Consider the following 16592-nt stretch of genomic DNA (forward strand, 5'->3'; position numbering starts at 1 on the left):
GTAGACAACAAACAATGCTGATGTTTGACGAAAATCCTTAGTAGCTTGTAAATAAAACTTTAAAGCACAAACCACGTCAAGATTGTGTAATAGACGTTCCGTTCCTTCTTTGAAGAAGGATTAGGACACAGTGACGGAACAACAATCTCCTGATTGATATTCTTATTAGATACCACCTTAGGAAGAAACCCAGGTTTGGTACACAAAACTACCTTATCTGCATGGAAGATCAGATAAGGGGAATCACACTGTAAGGCAGATAACTCTGAAACTCTACGAGCCGAAGAGATAGCTACCAAAAACAGAACTTTCCAAGATAAAAGCTTGATATCTATGGAATGCAGAGGTTCAAACGGAACCCCTTGAAAAACTTTAAGAACTAAATATAAACTCCATGGCAGAGCAACAGGTTTAAACACAGGATTGATTCTAACTAAAGCCTGACAAAACGCCTGAACGTCTGGAACATCTGCCAGACGCTTGTGCAGAAGAATAGACAGAGCAGAAATCTGTCCCTTTAAGGAACTAGCTGACAATCCCTTCTCCAATCCTTCTTGGAGAAAGGATAATATCCTAGGAATCCTGACCTTACTCCATGAGTAACCCTTGGATTCACACCAATGAAGATATTTATACCATATCTTATGATAGATTTTCCTGGTGACAGGCTTTCGAGCCTGAATTAAGGTATCAATGACCGACTCTGAGAAACCACGTTTTGATAAAATCAAGCGTTCAATCTCCAAGCAGTCAGCCGCAGAGAAATTAGATTTGGATGTTTGAATGGACCTTGGAGTAGAAGGTCCTGCCTTAGCGGCAGAGTCCATGGTGGAAAGGATGAAATGTCCACCAGATCTGTATACCAAGTCCTGCATGGCCACGCAGGTGCTATCAAAATCACCAAAGCCCTCTCCTGCTTGATCTTGGCAATCAGACGAGGGAGGAGAGAAAATGGTGGGAATACATAAGCCAGGCTGAAACCAGGGCACTGCTAGAGCATCTATCAGCGCTGCCTGGGGATCCCTTGACCTGGACCCGTAACAAGGAAGCTTGGCGTTCTGAAGAGACACCATCAGATCCAGTTCTGGTTTGCCCCATAGTTGAATCAGCTGGGCAAATACCTCCGATGGAGCTCCCACTCTCCCGGATGAAAAGTCTGCCGACTTAGAAAATCCGCCTCCCAGTTCTCTACTCCTGGGATATGGATAGCTGAGAGATGGCAAGAGTGAACCTCTGCCCATAGAATTATCTTTGAAACCTCCAACATTGCCAGGGGGCTTCTTGTTCCCCCCTGATGGTTGATATAGGCTACAGTCGTGATATTGTCCGACTGAAATCTGATTAACCTGACCGCAGCTAGTTGAGGCCAAGCCTGAAGAGCATTGAATATCGCTCTCAGTTCCAGAATATTTATCGGAAGGAGGGCTTCCTCCTGAGTCCACGAACCCTGAGCCTTCAGGGAGTTCCAGACTGCGTCCCAGCCCAGAAGGCTGGCATCTGTCGTCACTATAGTCCACTCTGGCCTGCGGAAACTCATTCCCCTGCACAGATGGACCCGAGATAACCACCAGAGAAGAGAATCCCTGGTCTCTTGATCCAGATTTAGCAGAGCGGACAAATCTGTGTAGTCCCCATTCCACTGATTGAGCATGCAAAGTTGCAGTGGACTGAGATGTAGGCGGGCAAACGGAACTATGTCCATTGCCGCTACCATTAAGCCGATTACTTCCATACACTGAGCCACTGACGGCCGAGAAGTGGAATGAAGAGCACGGCAGGAAGTTAGAAGCTTTGATAACCAGACCTCTGTCAGAAATTTTTTAATTTCTACTGAATCTATCAGTGTTCCTAGGAAGGAAACTCTTGTGAGAGGGGAGAGAGAACTCTTTTCTTCATTCACCTTCCACCCGTGAGACCTCAGAAAGGCCAGAACAATGTCCGTATGGGACTTGGCGATTTGAAAAGTCGACGCCTGTATCAGAATGTCGTCTAGGTAAGGAGCCACCGCTATGCCCCGTGGCCTTAGAACCGCCAGTAGGGATCCTAGAACCTTCGTAAAGATTCTTGGTGCAGTGGCTAACCCGAAGGGAAGAGCCACAAACTGGTAATGCCTATCTAAGAAGGCGAACCTGAGGAACTGATGATGATCTCTGTGAATTGGAATGTGGAGATAAGCATCCTTTAAGTCCACGGTAGTCATATATTGACCCTCCTGGATGATAGGGAGGATGGTTCGGATAGTCTCCATCTTGAAGGATGGGACCCTGAGAAATTTGGTCTGAAAGTTCCCTCTTTTTTGGGAACTATAAACAGATTTGAATAGAAGCCCTGCCCCTGTTCCTCCCTTGGAACTGGGTGGATCACTCCCATAACCAGTAGGTCTTGAACACAACGTAAGAATGCCTCTCTCTTTATCTGGTTTACAGATAATTGTGAGAGATGAAATCTCCCCTTTGGAGATGAAGCTTTGAAGTCCAGAAGATATCCCTGGGAAACAATCTCTAATACCCAGGGATCCTGGACGTCTCTTGCCCAAGCCTGGGCGAAGAGAGAAAGTCTGCCCCCCCACTAGATCCGGTCCCGGATCGGGGGCTACTCCTTCATGCTGTCTTAGAGGCAGCCGCAGGTTTCTTGGCCTGCTTCCCCTTGTTCCAAGCCTGGTTAGGTCTCCAGACTGGTTTGGGCTGGGCGAAATTTCCCTCTTGTTTTGCATTAGAGGAAACTGAAGCTGCGCCACTCTTGAAGTTTCGAAAGGAACGAAAATTATTTTGTTTGGTCCTTAACTTATTGGACCTATCCTGAGGAAGGGCGTGACCTTTACCTCCAGTAATATCAGAAATGATCTCCTTCAGACCGGGCCCGAATAGGGTCTGTCCCTTGAAGGGGATGTTAAGAAGCTTAGACTTTGAAGTAACGTCTGCTGACCAGGACTTGAGCCATAGCGCCCTACACGCCAAAATGGCAAAACCTGAATTCTTAGCCGTTAGCTTGGCTAAATGAAAAATGGCGTCAGAAATAAAGGAGTTAGCCAACTTAAGAGCTTTAATCCTGTCTAGAATATCGTCTAACGGGGTCTCCACCTGTAGAGCCTCCTCAAGAGAGACAAACCAAAAGGCCGCTGCAGCAGTAACTGGGGCAATGCATGCAAGAGGCTGGAGAATAAAACCTTGATGTATAAAAATTTTCTTAAGGAGACCCTCCAATTTTTTATCCATAGGATCTAGGAAAGCACAGCTGTCCTCGACGGGGATAGTTGTACGCTTAGCTAGGGTAGAGACTGCTCCCTCCACCTTAGGGACCGTCTGCCACGAGTCCCGTATGGTGGCATCTATGGGAAACATCTTTTTGAAAGCAAGAGGGGGAGAGAACGGCACACCTGGTCTATCCCATTCCTTAGTAATAATTTCCGAAAACCTCTTAGGGACTGGAAAAACATCAGTGTAAACAGGCACTGCAAAGTATTTGTCCATTTTACACAATTTCTCTGGAACCACAATGGGGTCACAGTCATCCAGAGTCGCTAAAACCTCCCTAAGCAATAAGCGGAGGTGTTCAAGCTTGAATTTAAACGCTGTCATCTCAGGATCAGACTGAAGTAACGCCTTCCCTGAGTCTGAAATGTCACCCACAGATAGAAGCTCACCTGCTTCGGCTTCTGAGTATTGTGAGTGTATATCGGACACAGGCAATAAAGCGTCAGAAAGCTCTGTATTAGTTCTAGCCCCAGAGCTGTCTCGCTTTCCTTGTAGCCCTGGCAGTTTGGAGAATACCTCTGTGAGGGTAGCATTCATAACTGCCGCCATGTCCTGTAAGGTAAAAGAATTAGACGCGCTAGATGTACTTGGCGTCACTTGAGCGGGAGTTATAGGTTCTGACACATGGGGAGAGTTAGATGGCATAATCTCCCTCTTTCCAGTCAGAGAATCCCCTGGAACTAAATCTTTAAGCGCCATAATATGGTCTTTATAGTTTATAGAAATTTCAGTACATTTGGTACACATTCTAAGAGGGGGTTCCACAATGACTTCCAAACATATTGAACAAGGAGTTTCCTCTGTGTCAGACATGTTTAACAGACTAGTAATGAGACAAGCAAGCTTGGAAAACACTTTAATAAAGGTGAAACAGCAATTAAACAAAAACGTTACTGTGCCTTTAAGAGAAAAAAAACTAGCACTTAAACGGCAAAACAGTGAAAAAATACAGTAAAATCTTTGACATTTTTACAGTGTGAGTAAGGGACTAAAGCAACATTGCACCCACTTGCAAATGGATGATTAACCCCTTAGGCCCCAAACCGGATTGAAAAACGTTAAAAAACGTTAAAAGTCAATTGAGCACCATGCCACAGCTCTGCTGAGGCTCCTACCTGCCCTTAAATACGATTTTGTGCAGAAATAACCCCTTTGAAAAGGTTCTCAGATGCCAGAGGACTCTTCTAGGGAAGCTGGATGTCTCAGTCTGAATTAAAACTGCGCAGTTAGAGCGCTAAAATAGGCCCCTCCCACCATGTACTGGATGTCAGAGGGGCCTTAAGAAAGTACTCCTAGGAGTATCTGACTAGCCATGTGGAAACTAGGCCCCAAATAAAGACTTATCTCCCTCAGAGAAAAAAACGTCCTATTTTATGAAATCATGTAAACGTTTTGTCACTAAGCAATATGAATATTAACATGAATATTACCCTGTTATGTAAGCATGATCCCAGTCGCTGTTAAATCACTGCATCAGGCTTACCTCAAATACACAAGGCTCTGTCAGCATTTTCTAGAACTTATTCATCTCTCTAGAAATAAAAATACTGAACATACTTCAAAGAAGGTAATCTGCAGACCGTTCCCCCAACTGAAGTTTTCCCATATTCTTCAGTTATGTGTGAGAACAGCAATGGACCTTAGTTACAAACCGCTAAGATCATCAAACCTCCAGGCAGAATTCTTCTTCTAATTTCTGCCTGAGAGTAAAACAGTACAACGCCGGTACCGTTTAAAAATAAACTCTTGATTGAAGGTAAAACTACACTAAGTCACCACATATCTCTTGATACTTCCTTTCTTGTCGAGAGTTGCAAGAGAATGACTGGGAGTGGCAGTTAGGGGAGGAGCTATATAGACAGCTCTGCTGTGGGTGTCCTCTTGCAACTTTCCGTTGGGAAGGAGAATATCCCACAAGTAATGGATGAACCTGTGGACTGGATTCAGCTTACAAGAGAAAGTATAGTTTGCTTCTAATATCAGGTGAGTACTTTTTCCCTGCTTTATTTTATGTTAAAAAAAATAAATAAATAAATTGGCAGAGGTGCTAATTTATTTGAATATGTTAAAAAAACAACACTGAAATTACTGTCAAATCCTCATAATTGCCAGATTAAAGTATGGAACACAAAACTATTATGATGATGTCACAAATCCGTTGTGTTAAAGGGACACTGAACCCAATTTTTTTCTTTTGTGATTCAGATAGAGCATGCAAGTTTTAGCAACTTTCTAATTTACGCCTATTATCAATTTTTCTTTGTTCACTTGCTATCTTTATTTGAAAAAGAAGGCATCTAAGCTTTTTTGGTTCAGAACTCTGGACAGCACTTTTTTTTATTGGGGAATGAATTTATCCACCAATCAGCAAGAATAACCCAGGTTATTCACCAAAAATGGTCCAGCATCTAAACTTACATTCTTGCATTTCAAATAAAGATACCAAGAGAATGAAGAAAATGTGATAATAGGAGTAAATTAGAAATTGCATGCTCTATCTGAATCATGAAAGACGAAAATTGGGTTCAGTGTCCCTTTAAGACTACCACAAAGTATAAACCTGATGAGAAATAATATTTGACAAGTTGAATGTTAAATATAAAAGATATGCGCAGTGCCACAAGGGGGTGCAATCATACAGTTTTTAAAAGTGTTATGGGTCTTCATAAGTTGACTGCCAAAAGAACAAACTGGAGCGATATAACAGAAGGGACATTTACATTATATAATACAGAGAGAAGCATTTGCAGGGTTCTTACATAATTTGAAAGGTTAAAAAGTAACATGAATGGTGACTGTCCAGGTATATACAGTGTAGTAGTATAAAACTGACAAATCTACCTATTTGAGAAGGAATAAACTGTTCCAGTGGTGTCTCCAAGATTTAATTACGGGGTGGGGGGGTAGGGGGATTAGTGAGGTTCACAGAAAGTTTGCTGTATTGATGTTGTAGACGTGCAACATCGTTCGGTATATTTAGTGCCTGTTTTGGGTGCAGTGCCTTGTCTTTGGTATACATATCAGTCACAAGTTTTACTTGCATACCCAGTCCACACTGGGTTTTAATGTATAATCACTAAAGTTAGTGGTACTCATTAGGCACCATCAAAGCACATCAAGGGGGCTTAAGTAAATGAAAGCATGATTACCTCCACAAATAAAACCGTTCAGGATTTTATTATACTACTATCATTACTATACTGTATTTGTAGAGCACCAACACACTCCTCTATGCTAATGAGATAGGTGCTATATCCAATAGTAACACTTACAAGAGGCAATAATAGACCAGATGAGTGGATAGAGGGCTCTGCTCATGAGTTTCCTGCTGTTGTAGAACACCTTGCAAGAAGGTGAGTTACCGGACTTGTGAGATTCTGATTATATTCTTTAAATACGTGAAAACCCAGATCCTATCAGAGACTGTTCTGCTGAAGGTAGCAGTATATGTCCTTAACCCAACCCTCCCTTACAGAAGCCCAATAAGAATAAGAATAAGGGGAAATGCATCCAGTGATATGTTAAAAAAAAAAAAAAAAAAGTGTGAAAATGTAGGAACATGTCAAACAAATGCTAAAGTATTTACATATGTCTGTGGTTTCAAGATAATGTAAAACTAGCTGATAGTATAATGTGTACAATGTGATTCTGCTTCATCTTACCGTTGGCTTCTTGCCTTCTTTTAATAAGGTTTTCCGACGCAGAACCCCTTGAATTGTAACCGCTCCAGGACACAAATGCAAAGCCAGCTCTGTAGACTCTGAAGAACTAAAAGGGAAAAAAAATATTAAGATATACCATGTGCCCTTGTTAGGAGACCATCAGCCCTACGTTTTTATTGGCATGGAAGCCTAAAACCTGGGCCAATACTTATATGGCAAGCTCCGTTCTGGTATTTATAGTCAAGAGGAAACCTCAAATAGACCAGGCTACGGTCCATTAGAAGAAAAATAATTTTATATATATATATAAATCTAATTTGCATATCTTGCCCAGAATCCTCTGGTGCATAGTATATGGAGTTTTTTTTGGGTGACGGTAAGAAGGGATACTTGCCTAGATGTGCTAATTGCCTATGCAAACATTTCTATTGATATCTATCTATATATTTGATGTTTCCATAACAGGCAGTGTTTTAGTCAGTTTTCACAACTTTGCAAACACATGATCAATAAGATTAGAGTTAGTTTAGAAGCAGAGTAAAGGCCACATGACATCACCACATAAGTTTCTCTCTTTCATTTCAACCTTTAGGATTACATACTCTATAGCAGTCATGGAATTATTAACACTTTGTTGGAGGGATGTATAATCCAACAATACAGTGATTTTCACCTAAATATTTCACCCCTCAGCTGCCAGAAAGCAGAAATGCATTGCAAAGTAATGTGCCGCAGCCCTCTCTTGCAAACAATTGGTTAATCCATACTGTACATAGACTGCATCCATTTAACTATTAATGCTTTGGCTCTTTGAAAGACCAAACATCTGAAGATCTAGCAAGAGACATGGTTAATACTATACGTAGTAACCACAAGGAAATTCTTGCTCAATGATCTAATGTTTTGCAGACTGGAAAATATTACTGGCCTATCTGAAAAAAATGACATCAATCTAGCAACACTGATCACTTGGGATTCTGTCTTAAGGAAGCAATAACATATCTTCTTTGTTCCTTATAGATACAATTCTAAACGTGAAGATATTTCTGTTCTAGATGGATAGAATACATTTTTACTTGGTGATGGCATGAGACCCAGAGCTGGAACCAATCTGTCCGAAAGCAAAACAAACCCAAACAGAAGCGCACACAGCATTAGGTTTGCAATAAGGACATTACATCTGTGTTATCGGAATCACAAATTGAGGCTCGTCATGGTTATAATAGCTTTAACGTATGTTTTCACCACTTCTTGATAAACCAAACTTGCCTGGAGCTGCGCAATTGAACCCATGGTTACCTGGAGCTTGTGCTAGGGTTACCAGGTATCCGATATTTAAAGGGACATGAAACCCAATTGAATCAGAAAGAGCAGGTAATTTTAAACAACTTTCCAATTTACTTCTATTATCTAATTTGAACCATTCTCTTGATATCCTTTGTTGAAAAGCATATCTAAATATGCTCAGTAGTTGCTGATTGGTGGCTGCATATAGATGCCTCGTGTTATTGGCTCAACCATGTGCATTGCTATTTCTTCAACAAAGGATACATAAAGAGTGAAGCAAATTAGATGATAAAAGTTAATTGGAATGCTGTTTAAAATTGTATTTTCTATCTGAATCACGAAAAACAAAATGTTGGGTTTCATGTCAAGAAAGAAGGCCCAGGGCTTGTTTGTACAGAGGCATGGCTAGGGGATTCAGGGTCTGGCTAGTTATGGGACAGGGCAGAGAAGGGCAATTTTTACCCCCCCCCCCCCCACTCCCTATGCACCCACATAAAACCGTCATTGAGTCCAGTATTTCAACAGCTTCTCCAGTAAAATAAAAGTAACAGTGTACTGTAAAATTAGATGCCCCTTAATCTGTTTCCAATGACTCGTTAAACCAGCCAATGAAAAAACAAATGTTTGTGAAATCTTTCCTTTAGGTCTATTTTTATATAAAATAGCATTTTTCTCTTTGAAATCACAACCCATAAAATAGGAAGTGTTTTCAGGGATATCTTTATATACAAACACAAAGCCTCCCTTTCTTAAACCTGTCTGTATGCTAATAGAGAACACTTGAAAATGAACAGTGTATTACTTATCTCTCCTACCTCCCATTGAGAGTGTAATTTATTTTCCTGGCTTTGTTTACATAGCATTTCCAAAGGTAATACTTAAGTATTTACATTTTCAGTATAGGTGGGGATACAGCAGGCAAAAACTTATTTTAAATGACAAAATAAAGCTAATGAAGCTGTCTGTAATCAACTTAATACACTCCAGCAGGTAAATATACACTTGGGAACAAATTAAAGGGGAGAACATTTTACAGTATTTTGGGCCATTAAGTTTTTGTGTCTGATCTGATTTCACATGTGGGCATATACCAGGCAGACACTTCAGGGTTTTCTAACATAAGATATAATGTGGGCTTCAGGTAATGGAGTCTGATCTGAGGTTAAATGGGAGCATATTGCTGACTGTATCTGTATGTCAAAGGGTCTTGTGTGAGATTAGATTCACTTACAGCTTTCCTAGGACCACCCTCAGATCATGTAAGTGGTATCCTACACAAGAAATGACAACTAAAGTTCCCATTATACTCTCTTGTTGAAAAGCAGGGATGTCCGCTTAGGAGCTGGCCCATTTCTGGAGCACTATATGACAGTAGTTTTGCAAGAACACTATATGGCAGCACTGTTTCCTGCCATGTAAGTGTTCCAGATGCCTACCTAGGTATCTCTTCAACACAGAATATCATCAAAACAAAGAAAATTTGATAGTAGAAGTAAATTGGAAACTTTAAAGAAAATGGCGTGCTCTGTCTGATTCACAAAAGAACATAAGTGATCTAAAAGGGAAAGTAAAGTCAAAATGAAAAGTTCATGATTCAAATACAGCATACAATTTTCCAACTGGTTTCTATGATCAATTTTGTTAGGTGAGCTCAGGAGCATGCACGTGTCCTTAGCTATCTGGCAGCAGTGTTTGCAACAATGTTTAAAACACTTATATATAGTTGCTAACTGCTGTTATAGATTGTCTGTAGAATTTTATGGCAGCAGTGTTTGCAACCAAGTGTAACATTGCTATAAACATTGTTGTAAACACAGCTGCAAAAAGACATGTGCACGCTCCTGAGCTCACCTATGTTTACTCTTTAACAAAGGATAACATAAGAGCTAAGCACAATTTATAATATAAGTAAATTGGAAAGTTGTTTAAATTTGCATGCTCTATCTAAACTATGAACATTTAAGTTTGTATTTACTGTCCCTTGTGCACACAAACAATAGTCATTAAGCAATTAATTTGTCTTGCTTATCAATGGCAAGCTGTTAAAGTAACAAAATGCAGTGATGTAAAACAGCAGCACTGAAGCTCTTCACACGTGTTAAAATTTCAGGTTTGTTAATCAGGTACAGTAAATTTGGTTGGGCCACCTGTGCTTAAGCAAAGCAATCCTTAAATTATTGCTCGTTTGCCAGCCACGAGGACTCGATCTTCTCATCACTTGTAAAGAGTCATATCTACAAATAAAACATTAGATACATAAATACAGTAAGAAATGTAGCACACACTTCACAATAAAAGGGAAAATAACAAGCTAATTTTAAAACCAGTGGCTTTTGCAACCAATGTGCTGGCCCCTTGCAAAGTGGTAAACACATAGCTTATGTCTCATTCTGAAGCACCACAGACTGCATCTCCCGAGAAGACAGCGAGTGACTGGCTGCTACATGCATATGCCCCATATGATTGGTTCTCCAGACAAGGCTTGTCATGCTTAAAAGTTGCAATGGGTTGCTGTTCCCATGCAGGATTTATAGTCAAGTGTTTAACCAGCACGGGTTAAACACATAATCTGCAAGCGATGCTGTTGTTGAAATAAAATTATCTATACATTATTTCTCATTAGAATATGCTTTAGAAACATTCAAACAAAAAATAAATAAAAAAACATTTATGTTGCTGGCAATAAATAATATTTAATTTTCTGGCTTCCAGGCAGTAAGAGTAACCACTCTGCATTTCAAGTATAAAAACACCACCTAAACAAGTACTGGTACAAGCTATGACACACCATTTGCTCCAAACTACTGCGCCTACAAGGTGAACAGCGCCTGCAACAAATCAATGGCATTCTGGCCCTACTATGCCCTTATTGTTATAGAACCACTGAGTATATTTTCCCTGTGTGAACTCTCTCAATATAAGTTATGTTTGCTTCCCCCCCACCCCACACTGTCACTGTCTCTTGCTGGCATAAATGTCTGCAGAAATGTTACACTGAGGCAAATTAATAAATAAATAAAATATCCCAAACACAGTAATATCTGTGGCAATGCGCAGTAGTTAAAGGGACACTGAACCCAATTTTTTATTTCGTGATTCAGATAGAGTATGCAATTTAAAGCAACTTTCTAATTTACTCCTATTATACAATATTCTTCATTCTCTTGGTATCTTTATTTGAAAAGCAACAAAGTAAGTTTAGATGCTGGACCATTTTTTGTGAACAACCTGGGTTGTTCTTGCTGATTGGTAGATACATTCACCCACCAATAAACAAGGGTTGCCCAGCGTTCTGAACCAATAAAAAGCTTAGATGTCTTCTTTTTCAAATAAAGATAGCAAGAGAATGAAGAAAATTGATAAAAGGAGTAAAATATAAAGTTGCTTAAAATTGCATTCTCTATCTGTATCACGAAATAAAAGAATTGGGTTCAGTGTCCTTTTAATGTGATTACTCAAACTATATTCTAGATATAAACACTTTACATAGATAGTTGGATTTGTTTTAAAAAGCTAGGGCACTCATATAGATTGGCTCATATCCCTAGACTATACTCATAATGAATGACTTAGTGCTTAGCTGCCAAAAAGGGGATAACCAGTACAAACTTTTCCTCCTTAAAGGGACAGTCTACACCAGAATTGTTATTGTTTTAAAAGATAGATAATCCCTTTATTACCCATTCCCCAGTTTTGCATAACCAACACAGTTATAATAATATACTTTTAACCTCTGTGATTATCTTGTATCTAAGCCTCTGCAAACTGCCCCTTTATTTCAGTTCATTCTTTTGACAGACTTGCAGTTTAGCCAATCAGTGCCTGCTCCCAGATAACTTCACGTGCACGAGCACAGTGTTATCTATATGAAACACATGAACTAACACCCTCTAGTGGTGAAAAACTGTTAAAATGCATTCTGAAAAGAGGTGGTCTTCAAGGTCTAAGAAATTAGCATATGAACCTCCTAGGTTAAGCTTTCAACTAAGAATACCAAGAGAACAAAGCAAAATTGGTGATAAAAGTAAATTGGGAAATTGTTTAAAATTACATGCTCTATCTGAATCATGAAAGTTTATTTTGGCCTAGACTGTCCCTTTAAAGAGATAGGAAAGTCAAAATTAAACTTGCATGATTCAGATAGAGCATGCATTTTTAAGACACTTTTGAATTCACTTCTATTTTTAAAATGTGCTGCTGATTGGTCCCTGCACACATTTGTCTCTTGTTATTGGCTAACTAGATGTGTTCATTTAGCTGTCAGTGTTTCTTCAGCAAAGGAATTAAGCAAATTTGATAATAGAAATAAATTGAATGTTCTATACGAATCATAAAATTAAAATTTTGGGGCTTCCTGTCCCTTAAAATTAAACTTTAGTGATGCAGGTATAGAATGCAGTTTTAAGCAACTCTCCATTTTACTTATATCGTCAAATGTGTTTCGTTCTCTTGATATCTTTGTTTAGAGTAGACCTAGGTAAGCTGATAGGAGCTTAGGAGTGTCCATGTGTTTATAACAGTCTATGGCAACAGTGTTTGCAACAATGTATACAATTGCTATAATGTTACAAACACTCCTGCCAGATGGCTAAAGATACGTGCACGCACCTGAGCTTACCTAGGATTACTAAGAACTAAGAAATAATTGAAGTGTTGATTAAAATACTTGCCAGGAATAAACGACTACCAAAGTAGTAGAAACGTTTGGTGGAAAATAAGTTAATATGTTATATCAAAGTTTATTTTGATTAAGATACTGAGGATAAAAGCAGTTTCTCAAAGTGGGCTTCTGCAGCTTGACACACATAAAAAAGGGGCAGTTTTCATTTTTTCCCAAATAAAATTTGATGACATCTTACTAGGTCCAAAGTAAACATGGGCTTTTCATGAATCAATTCTTAATTTAAAGAGAATGCCTACAAAATAATAACTTGAGATGAATGAAACTTGAGACAGCCTTAGAAATAAATTCATGTATGAAGGACCACTTTCTGATTGGAAAAAAAGGACTGCAATTCTGTAACCCATCTGGCAGACATGAGGGCAACCAGAAATTTAAAAGGGTATAATAGGTCAAAAGCTCAGACACTCTTTCCATTAGTGCATCCAGAACCAGTGGTAAATCCTAAGAAAGTAAAAGAGTTCTTACTGTTGATAAGATAAGTTATATAAAGAACTGCACAATTAGAGGATGTTGAGCCCATCTATTACCAGATACTGATGACAAAGATGAAACTTGCAATCATTTACCTGAGTTGAGAAACTGAAGATGAGACACCTAAATATATGACATAGAAAATTTATGTCACCTTCCTTAAATTTAACTCCATCTTCCTCTCTATTACATCTCTAAAGGCCTCACAGTGATCTATTGGCAACATTATTCATTTTGGCAATCCAGCAATAGCTGGATCCACCTTAGGTGGTTACCAAATGCCTCAGAAAATGTTTTAGGCAAGCAATACATTCTGAAACAGAAAATTTATGTAATTTCAGTAAGTTAACCTTCCTTAAATTTAACTCCATCTTCCTCTCTATTACATCTCTAAAGGCCTCACAGTGATCTATTGGCAACATTATTCATTTTGGCAATTCAGCAATAGCTGGATCCACCTTAGGTGGTTACCAAATGCCTCAGAAAATGTTTTAGGCAAGCAATACATTCTGAAATGTTTGCAGTGAAGGGTAACTGCCTCTCCTGTTTAATAAATTGAACCTGAAATACCAGAAGCAATACTGGTGACATTAGAAATTCAGCAGAATCAGAAGACTTTGTTTGAAACCATTCTTTAGAAACCCTTAAAAGTTCCCCTTACCAACTTAATAACATTTGGCAGCTGAGATAAATCAAATTCAGTATCAATGTCTAATTCCCAGAAATTATCCTCCTCCTCAGAAGATCCAATAGACTGGAAATTAGAAACTTTTGGTAAGATCAATAATATAAATCTGATAAATGCATGCAACACATAACTTATCAGCCCAAATATTAGAACATATGGCACATTTTTTCTTAATCAGCTCTGGCTCAGTAACAGTATTAGAGGATATATTCACAACTTTGGGCTTAGTTTTATGGAAAAAAGAATAAAAAACATAATCAAAGAATATCTGTCTAAAATCCCCTTCAAGACTCAAAAATGGAAACGTGCTAACACTGGCCAGGAAGAGAGTCGCACTGGAAACAAGGACACACAGTATGAATTGGGACGTCCACTATAACAGGGACACAAGAACCTACACAAAATGGAGGAGATCATGAGACGCCGTACAAGCCTGTACTAATGCACCAGCACAAAGGAGCCTTTCAGGAAATATCAGGTAGGAGGGAAAAAAAATAATTTCTGGCCATGGACACAACTAATATAGGGGTGAGTTGCTTGCAGTGTAGTGGCTTGTTACAGTTTAATGAGGAGGAGTTTGTTTTGACATCACAATTTTGGGGGCCAAGTCATTCCTGATGATTATAGCTATAGGGAGAGCAAGGACTACTATATATTGGCTGCTCCTACAATTGAGAGCTTCCGGATTTAATGACAAGTTAAAAGTACAGCTCAAATCACGTTTAAACTGTGAACCTTGCACACAACTTTAATACATGATCATCTGAATGTTATGCGATTTATGATATTTAGAATTTCACAAAATAATATTAAATTATTCATTTTACAAATCATTAATTTATATTACTGGTTAAAAGGGACAAAAAACACAAATTGTATCTTTCATGATTCAGATAGAACATACAATTTTAAACAACTTTCCAATTTACTTTTATCAAATTGTCTTCGTTTTCTTGTTATCCTTTGTTGAAAAGCTGGGATGTAAGCTCAAGAGTGTGCACTTGTCGGTAGCAGTTTTGCAACAATGTTATACTTTAGCAAGAGCAATAGATGGCAGCACTATTTCCTGTCATGCAGTGCTTCAGGCATGTGCACGCTACCTACCTAGGTATCCCTTCAACAAAGAATAGCATAAAAACAAAGCAAATTTGAAAATAGAAGTAAATTGGAAACTTTTTAAAATTGTATTCTCTATCTGTATAATTAAATACATTTTTGGGGGTATAATGTCCCTTTAAATGGACATTAAAGTCAAAATGAAAATGTCATGAATGAGATAGAGCATGTGATTTTAAACAACTTTCCAATTTACTTATATTATTTAATTTGCTTTGTATTCTTTGTCAAAAGGAAGCAATGCACTACTGGGAGCTTGCTGATGACTGGGGCTACACATATATGCTTTTTGTCATTGGCTCACCCAATGTGTTTACTTAGATCTCAGTTGTATGTTGTGGTTTCTTTAACAAGGGATACCAAGGTAACGAAGCAAATTTACAGTAAATGTTATGCTCTATCTGAATCATGAAAAAAGGTGTTTCATGTCTCTTTAATTAGAAAAAGAAACTACATTCAAACATGAGATTCATCATCCATGCTGAACGAATATGCCACAATGCTTTACCTTTATATTAGCCACCTATCTTATGCTTCTGTAGAGATCTAGGGAAATTCCATCAAAATCTGCCTCATAGTTTTACACGTGTGTTCAAGAAGAGCCTCTTTTAGCCAAAAATAAAAGCTCAACCAAGGAACATAGCATATATCAGCAATGATTTAAAGGGACACTGACCCAATTGTTTTCTTTCATGATTCAGATAGAGCAGGCAATTTTAAGCAACTTTCTAATTTACTCCTATTATCAATTTTTCTTCATTCTCTTGCTATCTTTATTTGAAAAAGCAGGCATCTAAGCTAAGGAGCCAGCCAATTTTTGGTTTAGACACTGGACAGCACTTGTTTATTGGTGGGTGAATTTATCCCCCAATCAGCAAGAACAACCCAGGTTGTTCACCAAAAATGGGCCGGAATCTAAACTTACATTCTTGCTTTTCAAATAAAGATACCAACAGAATGAAAAAAATTTAATACGAGTAAATTAGAAAGTTGCTTAAAATGGCATGCTCTATCTGAATGACGAAATAAATAATTTGGGTTCAGTGTCCCTTTAAGCAAATATTGTGTAGCATAAAGTAGGGCTAAAGTGAAGGCAAACTTTGATGAATTTAAGCCCTTTTTTAAAAAATACTATTAAAAACAGGGGCACTTTCATTCATCAAAGTTTACAAAGCAGCCGTTTTGATTAAAAACTTACCTCTCTTCTTTGCACAGCCAGAGCAGCTTACCCCACCCGGAGATCCTCTCTTCACACGTCATCAATGACTAATCCAGCTTCCTCCAATCACAGCTTTCCCCCGAGGGGAGTCATTGCCTGAGGCCATGCAATGATTGGAGGAATCCGGATTAATCATTGATGACGTGTGAAGAGAGGATCTCTGTGTGGGGGAAGCTGCTCTGGCTGTGAAAAAAACAAAGGTAAGTTTTTA

General features: G+C 38.8%; 1 protein-coding gene across 7 annotated transcripts in view; it reads right to left on the bottom strand.

The window, feature by feature from the left end:
• The window catches only part of RALGPS2 (Ral GEF with PH domain and SH3 binding motif 2), a 619002-nt gene that overhangs the window by 71847 nt on the left and 530563 nt on the right, over nucleotides 1–16592 (bottom strand). For 5 of the 7 annotated variants that reach the window (XM_053693284.1, XM_053693287.1, XM_053693283.1 and 2 more), the window contains 2 exons: nucleotides 10351–10437; nucleotides 6917–7022 (listed from right to left, as the gene is read on the bottom strand). In XM_053693284.1, the coding sequence (XP_053549259.1) occupies nucleotides 6917–7022; nucleotides 10351–10437 (193 nt within the window). The remainder of the gene's footprint in view (nucleotides 1–6916; nucleotides 7023–10350; nucleotides 10438–16592) is intronic. The other 2 variants (XM_053693289.1, XM_053693288.1) reach the window with 1 other exon arrangement.

This window comes from Bombina bombina, chromosome 10 (genome assembly GCF_027579735.1).
Source record: "Bombina bombina isolate aBomBom1 chromosome 10, aBomBom1.pri, whole genome shotgun sequence".
Classification (NCBI taxonomy): domain Eukaryota; kingdom Metazoa; phylum Chordata; class Amphibia; order Anura; family Bombinatoridae; genus Bombina; species Bombina bombina.